General features: G+C 43.5%; 1 protein-coding gene across 1 annotated transcript in view; it reads left to right on the top strand.

The window, feature by feature from the left end:
- The window catches only part of DCLK3 (doublecortin like kinase 3), a 52229-nt gene extending 43211 nt beyond the window's left edge, over nucleotides 1–9018 (top strand). The window contains exons 4-5 of the mRNA XM_034956100.4: nucleotides 3275–3442; nucleotides 5924–9018. Of these exons, the coding sequence (XP_034811991.1) occupies nucleotides 3275–3442; nucleotides 5924–6117 (362 nt within the window). The 3' untranslated portion in view covers nucleotides 6118–9018. The remainder of the gene's footprint in view (nucleotides 1–3274; nucleotides 3443–5923) is intronic.
- The last annotated feature ends 6230 nt before the right edge of the window (nucleotides 9019–15248 follow it).

The following is a 15248-nucleotide window of genomic DNA, read 5'->3' as shown; positions in this document are numbered from 1 at the left end:
GAATAAATCTCAGAGAACTGACACTTAGGCTTGGATTTGGACTTCAATGAAAATATTTGAAGTAGGCTTGACCAAAGCATGAGAGCTTTCTCCTCATTAGGGCTGCCCTTGTTACAGTCAATGGATCAGTGTGTGTGCATGTGTGTGTGTGTGTGTGTGTGTGTTTAGTGTGTTTAGGCAGGACAGTGAGATGAAAGATGATGGAGAATTGGGTGGGGAACTCAAGCAAGCAAGGCCATTTGGGCTACTGACCCAAGGCTATCTCTAATAGGAGAGAATTGAAGCAGTCCTTATGGTACTTGGTTTAAAAATTTCTTCACCAACCTTGCATTTAAAGGAAAAGGATCCCATTTTCCTCCATGAACTCTATGAATATTTATTACCTACTTGTATATTATGCAAGGATCCAATGAGCTGTTTTAGTGACAAACTTTCTAAAACATTTAAAAAGGAAATAATAGTTATGATATGGCTCTAAATATATGAATGACTATTTGACTACTGTGGCACTCCAGGAGAAACCAATTTACCCACCATTGGTAAGATGGGAAGACTCTCATTGGGTTGCAGGGTTGGTGACAGGGAGAAGGGATGGACGGATAGTTTCCCAGCAGCAGAAGCATCAGGATAATTAAGATGAGGAGATGGCCAGGGATGGTGGCTCATGCCTGTAATCCCAGCTCTTTGGGAGGCTGAGGCGGGTGGATCACCTGAGGTCAGGCATTTGAAACCATCCTGGCCAACATGGTGAAACCCTGTCTGTACTAAAACTACAAAAAAATTAGCTGGGCGTGGTGGCACATGCCTGTAATCTGAGCTACTCGGGAAGCTGAGGCAGGAGAATTGCTTGAACCCGGGAGGTGGAATTTGCAGTGAGCCAAGATCATGCCATTGCACTCCAGCCTGGGCAACAAGAGTGAAACTTCATCTCAAAAAAAAAAAAAAAAAAAAGATGAGGAGATGACAACATGCATGAGGTCAGGTGTTAGAGACATGGAGAAGACTAGCCTCAATGGACCAGAGAGAAACACAATTGGTTGGTATATTAGTCAGGTTTTTCTGTTGCTATAGAGATAACGAAGGCTGGGTAATTTATAAAGAAAAGAGGTTTAGTTGGTTCAGGGTTCTGCAGGCTGTACAAGCATGGTGCCAGCCATCTGCTCTGCTTCTGATAAGGGCTTAAGAAGCTTACACTCATGGTGGAAGGTGACAGGGAACCGGCATGTTACATGGTGGGACTGGGAGCAAGAGAGAGAGAGGGAGGTCCCAGACTTCTAAACAACCAGATCCTAAGTGAACTACCTGAGTGAGAACTCACTTGTCACCAAGGGGATGGTACTAAACCATTCATGAAGGATCCACCCCCATGATCTAATCACTTCCCGCCAGGCCCCACCTCCAACATTGGGAATCACATTTCAACATGAGATTTGGAGGGGACAAATATCCAAACTGTATCAGTTGGGTAGGTTGAGCTTAAATTCTCCACAAATGGGAAGACTGGTTAGAGATGTTTAGACTTGGTGTGGCATCGATGAACTGGATAAGAGAAGAAAAGAAAGCAAATAGGCAACACAAACTCTTGGGAAAACCACATATTGGTGGTAGCACCAACTAAAACAGGGTGTTGGAAAGGATAGCTCTTTTGGGAGATAGGGGGATGGGCTGAGTTTAATTTTGAATACACTGACTTTGTAGCGATATCAGGATGGATAATGGAGTTGTCCACTTGGCAAGGAGGTGAAGCTGTGAGCTGAATATGTGGCTTTGAGACTCCTCAACACAGAGATGGTTGATAATGGGCTCCTTGGTGATGCCAGGAATGAGAGCCAAGGACAGATTCTTGAGGAGGCCAAGAGCTCAGGGATGAGAGAAGGAAGGAGGGATCAGCAGAGAAAAGGCTGAGCAGCCCAGAGAGGATCTGGAAAGTGCATTGTCACAGAGGCCAAGGGACATTTCTAGGATTGATGAGGTCCAGGAAAATCAATCCCTCTCAACAGTGAGATGGTTGAGAACTGAGAAAAGACCAAAAGAGGTCATTAGTGACTTATTCTTTTAATATTTTCCTGCAGATTTGTATTTTGACAAACTTACTCTGGGGCTTAATTATGAATATCTAACTTCTAAATTACAGTGGTCAAGCGTTTTCTTTTTCTAACTGTAAAAAGTTAGTTAGAAAGTGTTTGAAAATGTCTATATTGCTGTGATAAGTTTTGGGAGGACAATGTGTAATATGTATCAAAAACCTTTACTGTATATTGCTTTGTCTATTTCATTGCTGGAAGGTTATTTTAGGAATATAATCAGACATGTGCACAAATATTTAATAAATGCTCATCAGAAAATTCCTTACAGCTGTAAAAAAATTAGTAAAAACAAATTACAACATAGGGATTTATTATGTAAAGGGGATACTAATAGTTATTAGAAATCATTTTTGTAAAAAATATTTTTGGTATTTTTCATAGGAAATTCTTATGTTGGAAATGTCATTGTATAATATTCAGTAAATAAAATAGAGTATAGGTGCAATGTGATCCTATTTTTATTTAGAAAAGTAAATAAAAATTTTATTTAGAAAAGTATACATGTCTCTATATAGGTGTGTGCGTGTGTGTGTGTGTTGTGTACCAGTGTGTGCACACATGGGGATACAGCTAGTAAACATCAGTCTTTTAAAAATCATTTAAAAAGCCAGTAAATGATATTTTTTAAGTGAGAGAGATGGCAATGGATATATAGGAAGCAGAGATTGCTAGTGTAGACTGGGGCTTCTCTAACTACCTCCAGTGAAGGGTCAAGTTTTAAAGTTTCCAGTACAGTGTGGAATCACGGTCCTGCTGCATGTGACTGGAACACATCTCGTGCCACATGTGCCTCACTACATGTGTTTGACAACGCCTGAACTGATGTATGTGCTGTTCAACGAGATGTGCCCTTCAATCATGCAACTGAGCGTCACAGTCTTGTTAAATTGCTGTAAGAGTTTCCAAACACTTGCTTTCAATTTCTCTGCTCATTCTATTACAGACCAGTAATAAGGCATTGCAAAGTGGCAGTGATCCATGGACCACACTTTGAGTAATGATGGTGTAGAGTCCTTATGTATAGGAGTTAGCAGGGAGCTGTGTTTGGAAGTGGCTCTTGGTTGCTGAGAGCTGGGATCCTCTATGACTTAGATCTATTTAGAAGCACAATACTCCATCATTTATTTCATCACCTTTGACCCTGCCTGGTCTCAGATTTGCTTGTGTCTCTGCCTCTGTCTGCGCAGGTTATGGACTGGAGGTGGACATGTGGGCTGCTGGCGTGATCCTCTATATCTTGCTGTGTGGCTTTCCCCCATTCCGCAGCCCTGAGAGGGACCAGGACGAGCTCTTTAACATCATCCAGCTGGGCCACTTTGAGTTCCTCCCCCCTTACTGGGACAATATCTCTGATGGTGAGATTTGGGGCTTCCTCACACAGCAGAGGAGGGGATGGGTTTTTCAGGTCAGATGTGTAGAGGACCCACCACTGTGCCTGGTGCAGAGTTGGACTGTCAACATGTCATGTCTCAGCCTTTACTTCCTCAGTAGCTTCATGTAGGTTTGTGTAGCACTCTGAAAACATGGCTTGCTTTGAGATTTAGTGAAAAAGCCCAACCACCAGTTACAGTCACCAAGTGCTTTTCCTTAAGGCAATTCAAGAACCTCAGAACAGAAAAATATCAGAAACATTGTAACTCCCCTTTGGAAAGAGAAAGGCCATCTTATATGCAGAAGTGTTTGTGAATGGAACAGACTGAAAATGCTTATTTTACACATGCATAATCAAGGGTCCTATAGCAGCACACTTGAAGCACAGGGGCTCTGCAATGAAGATCTCAGTTATTTTTTAGTGACTTGGAGCATGCATGGTCCTCCCTGCTTTTGGCCCTCTGTTCCATTTGATTCCAAATGAAATCCTTCCCCTTGTCTCTACTGATTTGTCTGTACTACTCACTGTCCTTGTAAAACTGGGAACTAGATAATTGGGGATTTTGAGTCTTTAGCTTAAAAAGTAGAATAGGAGGCTGGGTGTGGTGGCTCATACCTATAATCCTAGCACTTTGGGAGGCCCAGGTGGGAGGATTGCTTGAGACCAGGAGTTTGAGACCAGCCTGGGCAACTGGCGATACCCCTTCTCTACAAAAAATGAAACAAATTAGCCAGGGGTGGTCCCAGCTGCTCTGGAGGCCGAGGCAGGAGGACCACTTAAGCCCAGGAGTTTGAGGCTGCAGTGAGCTATGATTGTGCCACCACACTCCAGCCTGGGTGACAGAGACCCTGGTTCAAAATAAAAATAAAGTAGAATAGGAGTGATAACATTTTGTTTTTCAATTTTCCCTAAACATGCTATTTAATTTTAGTTATTGAACTGCCTCCATCCCTAGCCTCTATTTCCTCACTGGGATTGGAGGATGAGGGAAGGGAAAATCTTCATTTCCCCCCCTTTAAATAAGGTAGGGAGAGGGTGGCCTGTCACAGTAGATGAGGATCTTGAGCTGACAAGGCAGTGGCAACTGGGAATTGAGGGACTAAAAATCATTTTAGAAAGTTCTATGCAGCACTCCTTAGATTTGGGCATGGGTGGCCCCTGTCCTGGACCCTGCTGTAGTCACACCCTTCTCTATGGAGTGAGGAGAGTATGGGGCCTAGGGGATGTGCCCCCAGAGCCCAGGTCCCCTCTTCTAGATCACTTCCTTAGGGCCCCTGAATTCCCTGTCCAAATGGCCCAAGCCCACATCCAAGGTTTTTGAGACCTCTTTCCAGCCTCTTCCCACTATGCCATAAAGTGGCCAAGGAGTGGCCATCTGGAGGGGGTAGACAGAGCTTGGACATGTTGGCTGGGGTGTCTGGTTGTCCACACTTGTTCACAAGAGTCTGAGGATTCTCAACTTAAATCTGGCCTTCCAGCCTCTGAGTCATTTGAGGACCCTGAGGGAGTGATGTGGCAGTGGTGGGCTGGGGCTTTTTGGGGCAGAATTTTCCCAGCTTGAATTGGGTGGTGTAGGAGGAATCTGGGCCTTCTGTGCTCAGGAGGTGGCTGGACATCAGGGTAGGGGAGCGGTGATTGGTGGGTAAGCAGCTGGTCTTGAGTAAGAGACAGCTTTCAATAAAGGCAAAGAACAACAACAACAAAAAGTGGATATTTTCTTCTTGTGCATATCTTGAGTGATTGGAAGAGCAGTCTCAATGAGCCAGGCTGGGAGAGCCAGCAAGCCAGGGGGAAATCTCTTCTGCTTTCTGCCTGCTGCTGGGCCCACCAGTTGGGCCCTCATTTCTCTAAAATCAGTCATGGTCTTGGGCAGAAAATAAAATTATTTTTGAATTTGCACTATTTACTTTTTAGATTTCTTTACACGGTTTTCAGTTTTGTCAATGTGAAGGCATATGTATTGACTTGGAAAGATTGAACATATTTTATTTAACAATGTGTTAGTTTCGATTTGAAACCTTAAAGTATGTAGATGTATAGCATGTGGTCTCCATTTGTTCCTTTGCCCTGAGTGCCAGGGATGTTAAGAGTGGGTCTGGCCCTGCGATTCCAGAGAAATGAAGGAACGTCCTCTCGAGCTGTGCTGTCCAACATGGTAACCCCCCTCCCTGCTGCCACACGTGGCTATTTAAATGCAAATGTAAATTAACTCAAAGTAAATCATATAAATATTCACTTCCTCAGTTTCACAAGCCAGATTTCAAATGCTCAATAATCGCAGGTGGATAGTGCAGATAGAGAATGTTCCTGTCTTCTATTGGACTGTGCTGCTCTAGAATATGAAGGAGGCTTTCAGCCAGCTGTGGTGCTGACGTGAATGTTTATGTTCTTATTTCATGTGTGGGGAAGAAAAATTCAGAACCACCTGCATTCATCACATTTTCCCCTTCTCTCATTCCAACAGCTGCTAAAGATCTGGTGAGCCGGTTGCTGGTGGTAGACCCCAAAAAGCGCTACACAGCTCATCAGGTTCTTCAGCACCCCTGGATCGAAACGGCTGGCAAGTCCAATACAGTGAAACGACAGAAGCAGGTGTCCCCCAGCAGCGAGGGTCACTTCCGGAGCCAGCACAAGAGGGTTGTGGAGCAGGTATCATAGTCACCGCCTTGGGAATCTGTCCAGCTCCCAGTTCTGCTCAAGGACAGAGAAAAGGATAGAAGTTTGAGAGAAAAACAATGAAAGAGGCTTCTTCACATAATTGGTGAATCAGAGGGAGAGACACTCAGTATATTTTAAAGCATATTAAAAAAATTATGTCAATGTTAAATGTCACAACATATTTTTAGATTTGTATATTTAAAGCCTTTAATACATTTTTGGGGGGTAAGCATTGTCATCAGTGAGGAATTTTGGTAATAATGATGTGTTTTGCTTCCCCTTTGTAACCAAGTTTATTCTGTACTACAGGAGTGGTGCTTACCAGGGTCTAAACTCCCCCTGTGAGATTAATAAGGTGCATTGTGGTCTTTCTGTGTTAATAAAATGTGCTCTGAATAACAGAAGTGGGCCTGTATTCTGATTACTTCTTTGTGCTGGTGATGACAGCCAGGGAATGAATTATAGTTCAGGCATATCTCCTGAAGCTGATATGACTACATATAGATGTGAAGGACACTTGATTAGTTGACAAGACCTGTTTATTTAGGATGTACTAATCTTGGTCTCTTGCATTTCAGTCTTACCAAAAATCAGTTTTGGTGCAGTCTGAGACATGGAAAGAAAAAAACAAACCATTGAATCATTCTTGCTCCTGCAATACCGTTATACTGCTTTTCAGCCCCAATTATCCCTGAGCCTGAGTCATTTCTATGTGAAGTCAGGCGCTCAGGCTGTGACTGTGTTAACATTTTCAGATCACGAGGGAGCCATTTAGTACATTAATATGTCAGAAATGCAGTAAATGGATTACACTGGGGCTCGAAGGAGCTCAGAGTTCAAGCACATTCCTACCTGCAGGGCATACACCCAGGACACATTCCAGATTTCTGTGCTGAAATATTGGTCTTTGCAGATGATTCTGGGAGTCTGTGTGAGCTGACAGCAAGACATATCCTAATATTTCCCAAATTGACCTTCCTAGATTATGAATGACCTGGTTGGTAGGCCACAAAATCTAGTCAAGAGTGTGGCTTTTTCATGTCTACCTTCCCTAACAGTTTTGGAGCCATCTGGGTGGAGGGGTGTGTTAGTCAGGAAAACAGGAACAGTACTAGAGAATTCAACATAAGGAATTGCTTAATCAGGTTTTGGAAAATGGAAGAAGCACAAAGGAGGCTCTGGTATAATTTAGAGATAGTAACTGCAGGAAGTGGCTCCTGTTCTTTGGAGAACCAAGGGAAGAAGTTGGGGTTATTAGAACCTATTGAAGGAGAAATTTCTTGTAGGGGACACTGTAGTATGCCACTCAGGTCCTCCAAGACTGAAGGGAATAAGCTGCTTGGGGTGCTTCTGGATGATGGCTCTCAGCTTTCAGCCCTCTACAGGAATTACCCTCCACTGGAAGAGACACCTTTCAGCTCCCTCCTGAAGCAGGCTATATCAAATGACTAGTCCATGTAGGGTATGGTGGCTCAGCTCCTTTGTCCCAAACAGGGACAATACTGAAGGGCCATCCAACTACGGACCTCCCCATGGGGGTTGGCTGAACTGTTGGTTGAGACTGCATCATAGCCCACTTTCTCCCTTGCCCAATCCTGCTTCTTTCCTTTCCCTTCCAGAGGTAATGATCCTGAGACCACTCCCTAATAAGCCTTTTGGATGCTAATCTGGATTTTAGAGTTGGCTTCTCGGGAAACCAAACCGTTGACACCCCCTAGAAACTTGAAACCACATCAAAGAAGTACCAGCTGGTACTTTAACCTCAGAAGCTTGGAGAAGGGGCCCTGTGGAGCAGGGATTCAGACCCCTGAGGAGTGGGTGCTGCCCAGCAGGCAGTGTAATGGGACTCATTCTGAACACGTGAAAGAGGCTGGAAGCTGGATTCAGTTGCTACTAGAACATATTTTGATAAAAGACACCAGTAACCTTCATTTCACTAAATCCAAAAGAGAATTTTCAATCCTCAAATTAGCATCACTTGACCCTATTGATCACTTTCTCTTTGAATAATTTCTCCTGTTGACTACCATGATGTCACATTTTTCTGTTTTTTTTTTTCTCCTATACCTTTGGATCTCTTGTATAGATTCAGTCTTCTTCCAGTTGCTAAAAGCTATAGTTCCATCCTTAGTGGCTAGGGAAATGCAAATTAAAATCACAATGAAATATCACTATATACCCATTAGAATAGCTAAAATTAAATGGCTAAAATGAAAAGACTGACCTTACCAACTACTAGCGAGGATGCAGAGTGACTGGAACTTCCCGTACATTGCTGCTGGGAGTATAAAATGGGACTTCTCCTTTGGAGAATGGTTTGGTAGTTCCTTTAAAAGTTAAACATGTACCTACCATATGATATTCCACTTCTAGATGTTTACCCAGCAGAAATTCAAGCATATGTCCTACGAAGACTTCACAATATTTATAGGTGCTTTATTTGTAGTAGCCCCAAAGTGGAAACATCTTGAATGGGCATGATTTGGTGCATGGATAAACAGATTGTATACCCACACAATGAATAACAGCCACAAAAAAGGGATGAACTATTCATACACGAACAACATGGATGGACCGCCAAAGAATTAGGCTGAATGAAAGAAGAAAAAAAAGACTACATTTTGATTATTTCATTTACATACTATTCCAGAAAATACAAGTGAATCTATAGTGACAGAAAGTGATCAGGGGGTTTGCTGGAGATGGAAATGGGGAGAGAAGGGACAGAAGGATTGCAAGGGAACACTTGGTAACTTTGGGGATGAGGGACGTGTTCATTTTCTTGAATGTAATAATGGATTTATGGGGGTATATATGTCAAAACTTACCAAATTGTACACTTTTGTTATGTGCAGTTTATTGTGTGTCAATTATACCTCAATAAAGTTGTTAAAAATATAGTTGCAGGTCCTCAAAGTTCAGTCCTAGACTCTATTTTCACTCTATTTCACCTGGCAACTTCATTTACACTCACTGTCTATTTGCAGATGAGCTTCTCCTTCCCTGCCCCCAGTTATGTTTCCATCCAAGGCTTCTCTAAGTTCTAGGCCCACCTTTCCAACTGCCTACAGAACATATCCCTGCACAGCCATCAGAGGTTCCTCTACAGCAGAATGCACAATTCTCACCTCCAAACCTGTCCTTCCTGTATTTCTCCCTATCTCAGGGAATGGTTCTGTTCAGCAAGTTCAAAACACAGGCATCACCCTTGATACCTCACTCTCTGACTCCTGAATCAGTCCCTCCCCATTGATTTACTTCCTCAGTGTTGCTTGGATCTGTCCACTAAACTTCCTTAGTTTCTCTTCCGTTGGATGTTTAGGCTGTTTCTCAGTAATTATTTATTCTTACAAACATGCTGTATTTACCATCCATCCTATATGCATCGTTTGCACATGTGTAGGAGAATTTCTTTTCTTAGATAGAAAATCTCCAACTTGATCAGATATTGCCAACTTGATTTTGAATTAATTTATCCTCCCATAAAGAGTGATGAAAGCTTCTTTTCTCTCATGGTTTACCACATGGTTTTGCTTTTTATTACTCAAATGATAATATTTGAACATAATTGAGAAATAACACAGAAGCTGTGTTGTTATTACAACAAAGCTGTGTTCAAAACTTTGACAATTGTGTAGCACTTAATATATAGCTCTTGGAGTGAATTCCAGTGTGTATCTCATTTCCACCCAGAACAATGGCACCACTGGCTATGATTCTCAGCCCTGCTTTACAGATGGGGAGACTGAGGCTCAGAGAAATAACCTGACTTGCCTGTCATCACTTGGTTTACAAAAAATGCCAGCTGCCAGATAAGCCCTGCAGTGCAGAGTGGCACCATCCCTTCAGTTCCCAGCCTCTGCTCTGTGTCTGATCCTGCAAGGCCAGATCCCAAATACCCATGGATGAGCAATACTAAAAAGACTCCTTTCTGCAACAGAGGTACTTTTTCTAGAGGCTCCTTTAACTCCAGCCCCAGTCCTTTCACTTCATGAGACCTGGAAGGCTGTGTTTGAAACCAGTGGCCAGTACTGTGGGGCCAGGGGCATCACATGCAACCCAATCACCTATAGATTTGTTGGGAGTTGATGGTGAATGTGGAGGTGGCTTAGGAGTCATGGTTGGTCCTTCCAAGGTGGACACTTCCAGTGGAGAAGCCACAGGGGTGACTGTCAAGTGACTTGTGTTCTTTCTAGGGCTTGGCTCCAGTGCCTCCTGAGTTGGGCAATCATAAGGCAACAGCTTTGTGTTTCTTACCTGCTCCAGGTGGCACGGGAGTTTCTGATTCTCTCTTCCCCTGAAAACTCATGACACTGATGTGGAGGCTCTGGTTGCCTTATTGATCCCTGAAGCACCCACTATTCTGATCCTGCCCTGGGCTGAATTGAGTCTCCTCACTCAGTCATATCTTTCTCCAGGGAAGCTCACATCCAATAACAGGTTGATCTGGGTTAAAAAGGTCCAGTCCCCTTGCTTCAACTCAGGACAGCTCCATAGGGCCATGCTGTAGCTCCATGTGGGATCAGACATGGCCTTGGTTTCAACTAGACCACAGTTAGCTCCTTCTTCTGCTCAGTCCCACGCTATTCATATCTTCTTCCCCAGCAAGTGCTGACACAGAACAGTCCCCAGTAAACTTCCTGCACACATGCCTCTCTTTCAGTGTCTGCTTCCCAGGGAAACCAGCCTGTGACTTTCTCATAGCCAGTGAGAATGAGCAGGAGGCCACTGAGCTTGGGGACCATCTAGCCCCTCTTGACTGGAATGGACCTGCCTAATGCTTGGCTGCCCAGACTGAGGCTGATCCCAGAGGACCAGGGCACAGATCGGCTCTGGGTCCAGGGCTCTCTGAGTGAGTGCACCCTGCTGGCTTTGAGGAAGCTTTTAGTCATGTAATCCAGGGTACCAGCAAACTCAGAGGGTTTGCAGAAATAATTCTGGTTTTCTTTATTCAAAAGAGGGATTAGAATGAGTTCCAGTGTGTGAGCAAGACTGGCTGGGCCTGTGTGAGTAATGAGGGTCCAGCTCTATAGCTGTGCTGAGGAGTGGAGAGCAGCTCACCCAGGTGGTGCTGGATGCTGCTGGCCAGAGTGGGAGGAAGCTGGGCCTACCTGGAGAAATCTGGGGACACGGGGTTCTCCCAAGCAGACCCTGAGACAAGGACATAGGTGGATAGTTTATTTGGGAGGCAAACCCAAGAAGTGTGGAGAAGAAATGGGGAAATGAGTCCAGGAAGAGAGGAAGGCCAAGAAAGAGTGCATTCACGTGTGAGGGCCGCTGTGGGCAACTGGAGCTCACGTCCACTGAGAGCGCTCTCGAACACACTTCAGAACTGTCTCATACTGGGCAAGAAAACTGGAGTTGTATCCACCAACTACTGTCCTTTGTTCTTTGAGAGTTTCTCTTGGTGTATGAACTCCCTGCCACTTCTGTCCTGTTTCAAGCCAGGCAAGCTTCCAGTATATGCCAGGTCCTTGACATTTTCTCAGCGAATCCTCAAACAACCTCATTGTATAGGTGTTATTATCCCACCCCAGCATCTCTTGCATGAATGACCATCATTAGAGTGAATTTTAAACAGAAATTTAATCATGTCGTCCTCAGCTTAAGATGGCTTCCCATTACATTTTAGAACTCAGGCTACCTCCTCACCGTGGCCTAGAGGAGAAAAATGGCCTGGCTCTCCCTACCTCAATGATTTCATCTCCAACCCTCTCCACATGCTAGCTCTGCTGTAGTCCCACAGATGCTTCTGTGGCTTCTCAAACACAGCCATCTCCTTTTGGGGCCTTTGTACTGATCATTTCCTTTCTCCAGAATGATTTTCCTCCAGCTCTTTGAGGTCTCAGCACAAATACTGCCTCCCCTGAGAGGCGGCCTCCCTCAGATGCTGTCCCATCCCCTTGTTTCGTTTCCTCCAGTGCACTCCTCAGCCTCTGAAATAATCTCGTTTATTTTGTTTGTCTACCTGTTTGCTCCCCACCACCCCCTTTCAGAATGTAAGCTTCAGGAGGACAGGAAGGAATCTTCTCTGTCTTGTTCCTTTTGTATTGTCAATGCCTAGAAAAATGTAGGCTCACAATAAATATTTGTTGTATGCATGAAGCAATTCCCAATGTATCAGTGAGGGAACTGAGGCTCTAAGTCACACATGTCATAACTGGCAGAGCTGAGATCTGAACTCATAACTATCAAAGACTGTGGATCTTCTCTCCTTGCCACCCTGCCTAGGAAACCTGGAAAACTCACGTCTCTCCTTTCCTGTATCTTGATCCTAAGTTTTAGCATCCTGCCATTAGTCCCGATGTAAAATCCCCAGGGTCATTCCTCTATGGCAGATACTAATGGCTGAGTTTCTGAGATAGAATCTCCATTGCTGTTTTTCCTTAACTGAATGAATATTTTTTTCACATTTTAGAATTTCTTCAATTGGAGGGCATTTTACTGTTGATGAATGCTTAATATTGTTTCCTTTTCACCTTGAAAGACCGTATTAACCCTAGGGTGTATCTTACAATGACGACATCCTAGAATCTGGAAATAGATTGTGGTGAAAACCCTGTAGTTATTTTCCAGAAAGCAATGGTAGTTGAGATAAATAGTGGAAATTTCTCTCTTTCCCTTGGGTTGTATTCTTTCTGTTTACACAGGTACTGTACAGAGTAGCATCAGATATTTATTTTGTTGTTAATGGTATATTGTTTTTTTTCCATGTCTATCTTCCTGATAGAATCTTAGAATCAAATAATAAAAGAACATAAAGATATATCTAGATTTGTTCTGACAAGTTTCATATCTCTGAATATACTCAGAGAGGAAAACTTGACCTTAAGAAAAATTACATTGAGAAATCCAGCTGCTATTAGAAAAGCCATTCAGCACAGAGAAAATGATGTGTCTTCTATTGTGGTACCTGTGTAATTTATGTCAACAGGAAGCCAATAACTTCATCATGATCTGAAAGTAAATTTCACTTGTGAGATCTTGGGCTCTCTCCTGATCTGATAGAAAGAAGCATGCTCTATACATTCTCAACTCTAACTTCCCAAAAGAACTTTGGTGGGAGGTGAGGTTAGGGGAAGACAGATGGCTCTCAGATTGCTCTCATTTCCTGTCAGTCATCACCAAGGCTCCCAGGCATTTGACAGTGAGAGATTTATGCAGGAGCATCACGGAGGTAACTCTGGAAACAAAGTATGATTTAAATAGGAATTTTTCCTAAACCTCGGATGTCATTTTTAACTGACATGTTTAAATTTTTATGTTTTTCCAGCAAATATAGATTCATGCAGTCTTAATTCAAGCTGCTTAATTAGCTCATTGACCTTGGTTTCCCTATCTGGATATAGCAGGTGTTAAAATTTGTCTGAAGCCACAGGTATGCAACAATTATTGCCTAATTTTATTTTCTGTAAATCTAATTATGTTTTCAGTGTGTACCTCCATCCTGCTGGCCAGCAGGCGGTGATCTTAGCTGTCACTTCACATTGGACTGCAGTCCCTGCATCTTATGAAGTGCTAAGTCATGGGGTGCATCCTTTAGTCACTAGTTCCCCTGGGGTTACTACTGACTCACTCACCGTCCCTGCCCAGTGGTTCCCTGCTGCTTCCTTGTCACTCTAGGGCCAAAGAATACTTTGTACAACTGCCCGTGGCCCTCTTTCCATGGCCACACTGATGATTCCTCCTTGCCGTCCTGACCCCTTGCCGTGTCACCACTTGGTTCCCGGGGTTTCCAGAGCCTATAGAATTCTTTTTCTCAATTTCCTTGAGCTAGGAAGGCTCTCTTTGTATGATTTCGGAAGAACCTTTTCTTCTTTTCTATCTGTAAACCCCTTTCTCTCTTCCTACATGTTCCGCAGACCTCCAAATCCTACTCTGGGCAGGGCTGGGATCAGGTGAGGTGGATCAGGTATCCTCCTCACCCGCTACATTTAAGTCTGTGCCTCAAAAATCAGATTTCTTTTGGTATCTATTTTGTTTTTCTAAACTATTGCATGAAAAAAGTACTTATCTTGATTACTGAGTGTTTTGGTAGCTCCTTAAATTTTGCAGCTGAGGAGGCTAGGTGCAGTGGCTCCCATCTGTAATCCTAACACTTTGGGAGGCTGAGGCAGGAGGATTGCTTAAGCTCAGGAGTTTGGGACCAGCCTGGGAAACTTAGTGAGACCTCATCTCTATAAAAAAGTAAAAAATTAGCCAGGCATGGTGGCATGTGCCTATAGTCCCAGCTACTCAGGAGGCTGAGGTGGGAAGATGGCTTGACCCTGGGAGGTGAAGGTTGCAGTGAGCTGAGATCATGCCACTGCACTCCAGCCTGGGCAACAGAGCCTGATCCAGTCTGAAAAAAAAATTTGCAACTGAGGATAGTGCCTCACTCACCTCACCCTAATTCTGGTTGTGGATTTTGGGAACAAACACAGTGATCCTATGGCTTATGTATTGATATAGTTTGGATGTTTGTCCCTTCCAAATCTCATGTTGAAATGTGATTACTGGTGTTGGAGATGGGGCCTGATGGGAGGTGTTTGGGTAATGGGGTGGATCCCTCATGAATGGCTTGGTGCTCTCCACTTGGTAATGAGTTCATGTGAGATCTGGTTGCTGAAAAGAATCCGCTGCCTCTCTCTCTTGCTTCTTTTGTTTTTTTTTTTTCTCTCTTTCTTGCTCCCTCTCTCACCATGTGACATGCTGGTTCCCCTTGCCTTCTGCCATTATTGTAATCTTCCTGAGGCCTCACCAGAAGAAGATGCCCACACAACATTTTCTGGATAGCCTGTAGAACTGTGAGTCAAAATAAACCTCTTTTCTTTATAAATTATTCAGTGTCAGGCATTCCTTCATAGCAATGCAAATGGACTAATACACGCCTTCTTTCTCTCTTGCCATGTATCCTAAGAACTAGCTTGAAATGAGAGAAAGAGGGGAAATTTAAGATGGAAAAACTGTATAATTACTATCTAGGGATGTTATTTAGCCACAAATAGAATTAGAGGGATGGGCTTTATCTCAAGAGCTCATTCCTCAAGAGTATATATATATATATATATATATATATAGTGCTCTCCTGCCTATGCTTCTAATACCAGGGGGAGGACGGGGCCATGTCTGATATCTTGGATAGGTATGTA

This window comes from Pan paniscus, chromosome 2 (assembly GCF_029289425.2).
Source record: "Pan paniscus chromosome 2, NHGRI_mPanPan1-v2.0_pri, whole genome shotgun sequence".
NCBI classification, from domain to species: domain Eukaryota; kingdom Metazoa; phylum Chordata; class Mammalia; order Primates; family Hominidae; genus Pan; species Pan paniscus.
Note: the sequence above shows the minus strand (reverse complement) of the source record. Positions and strands in the feature narration are given on the sequence as shown.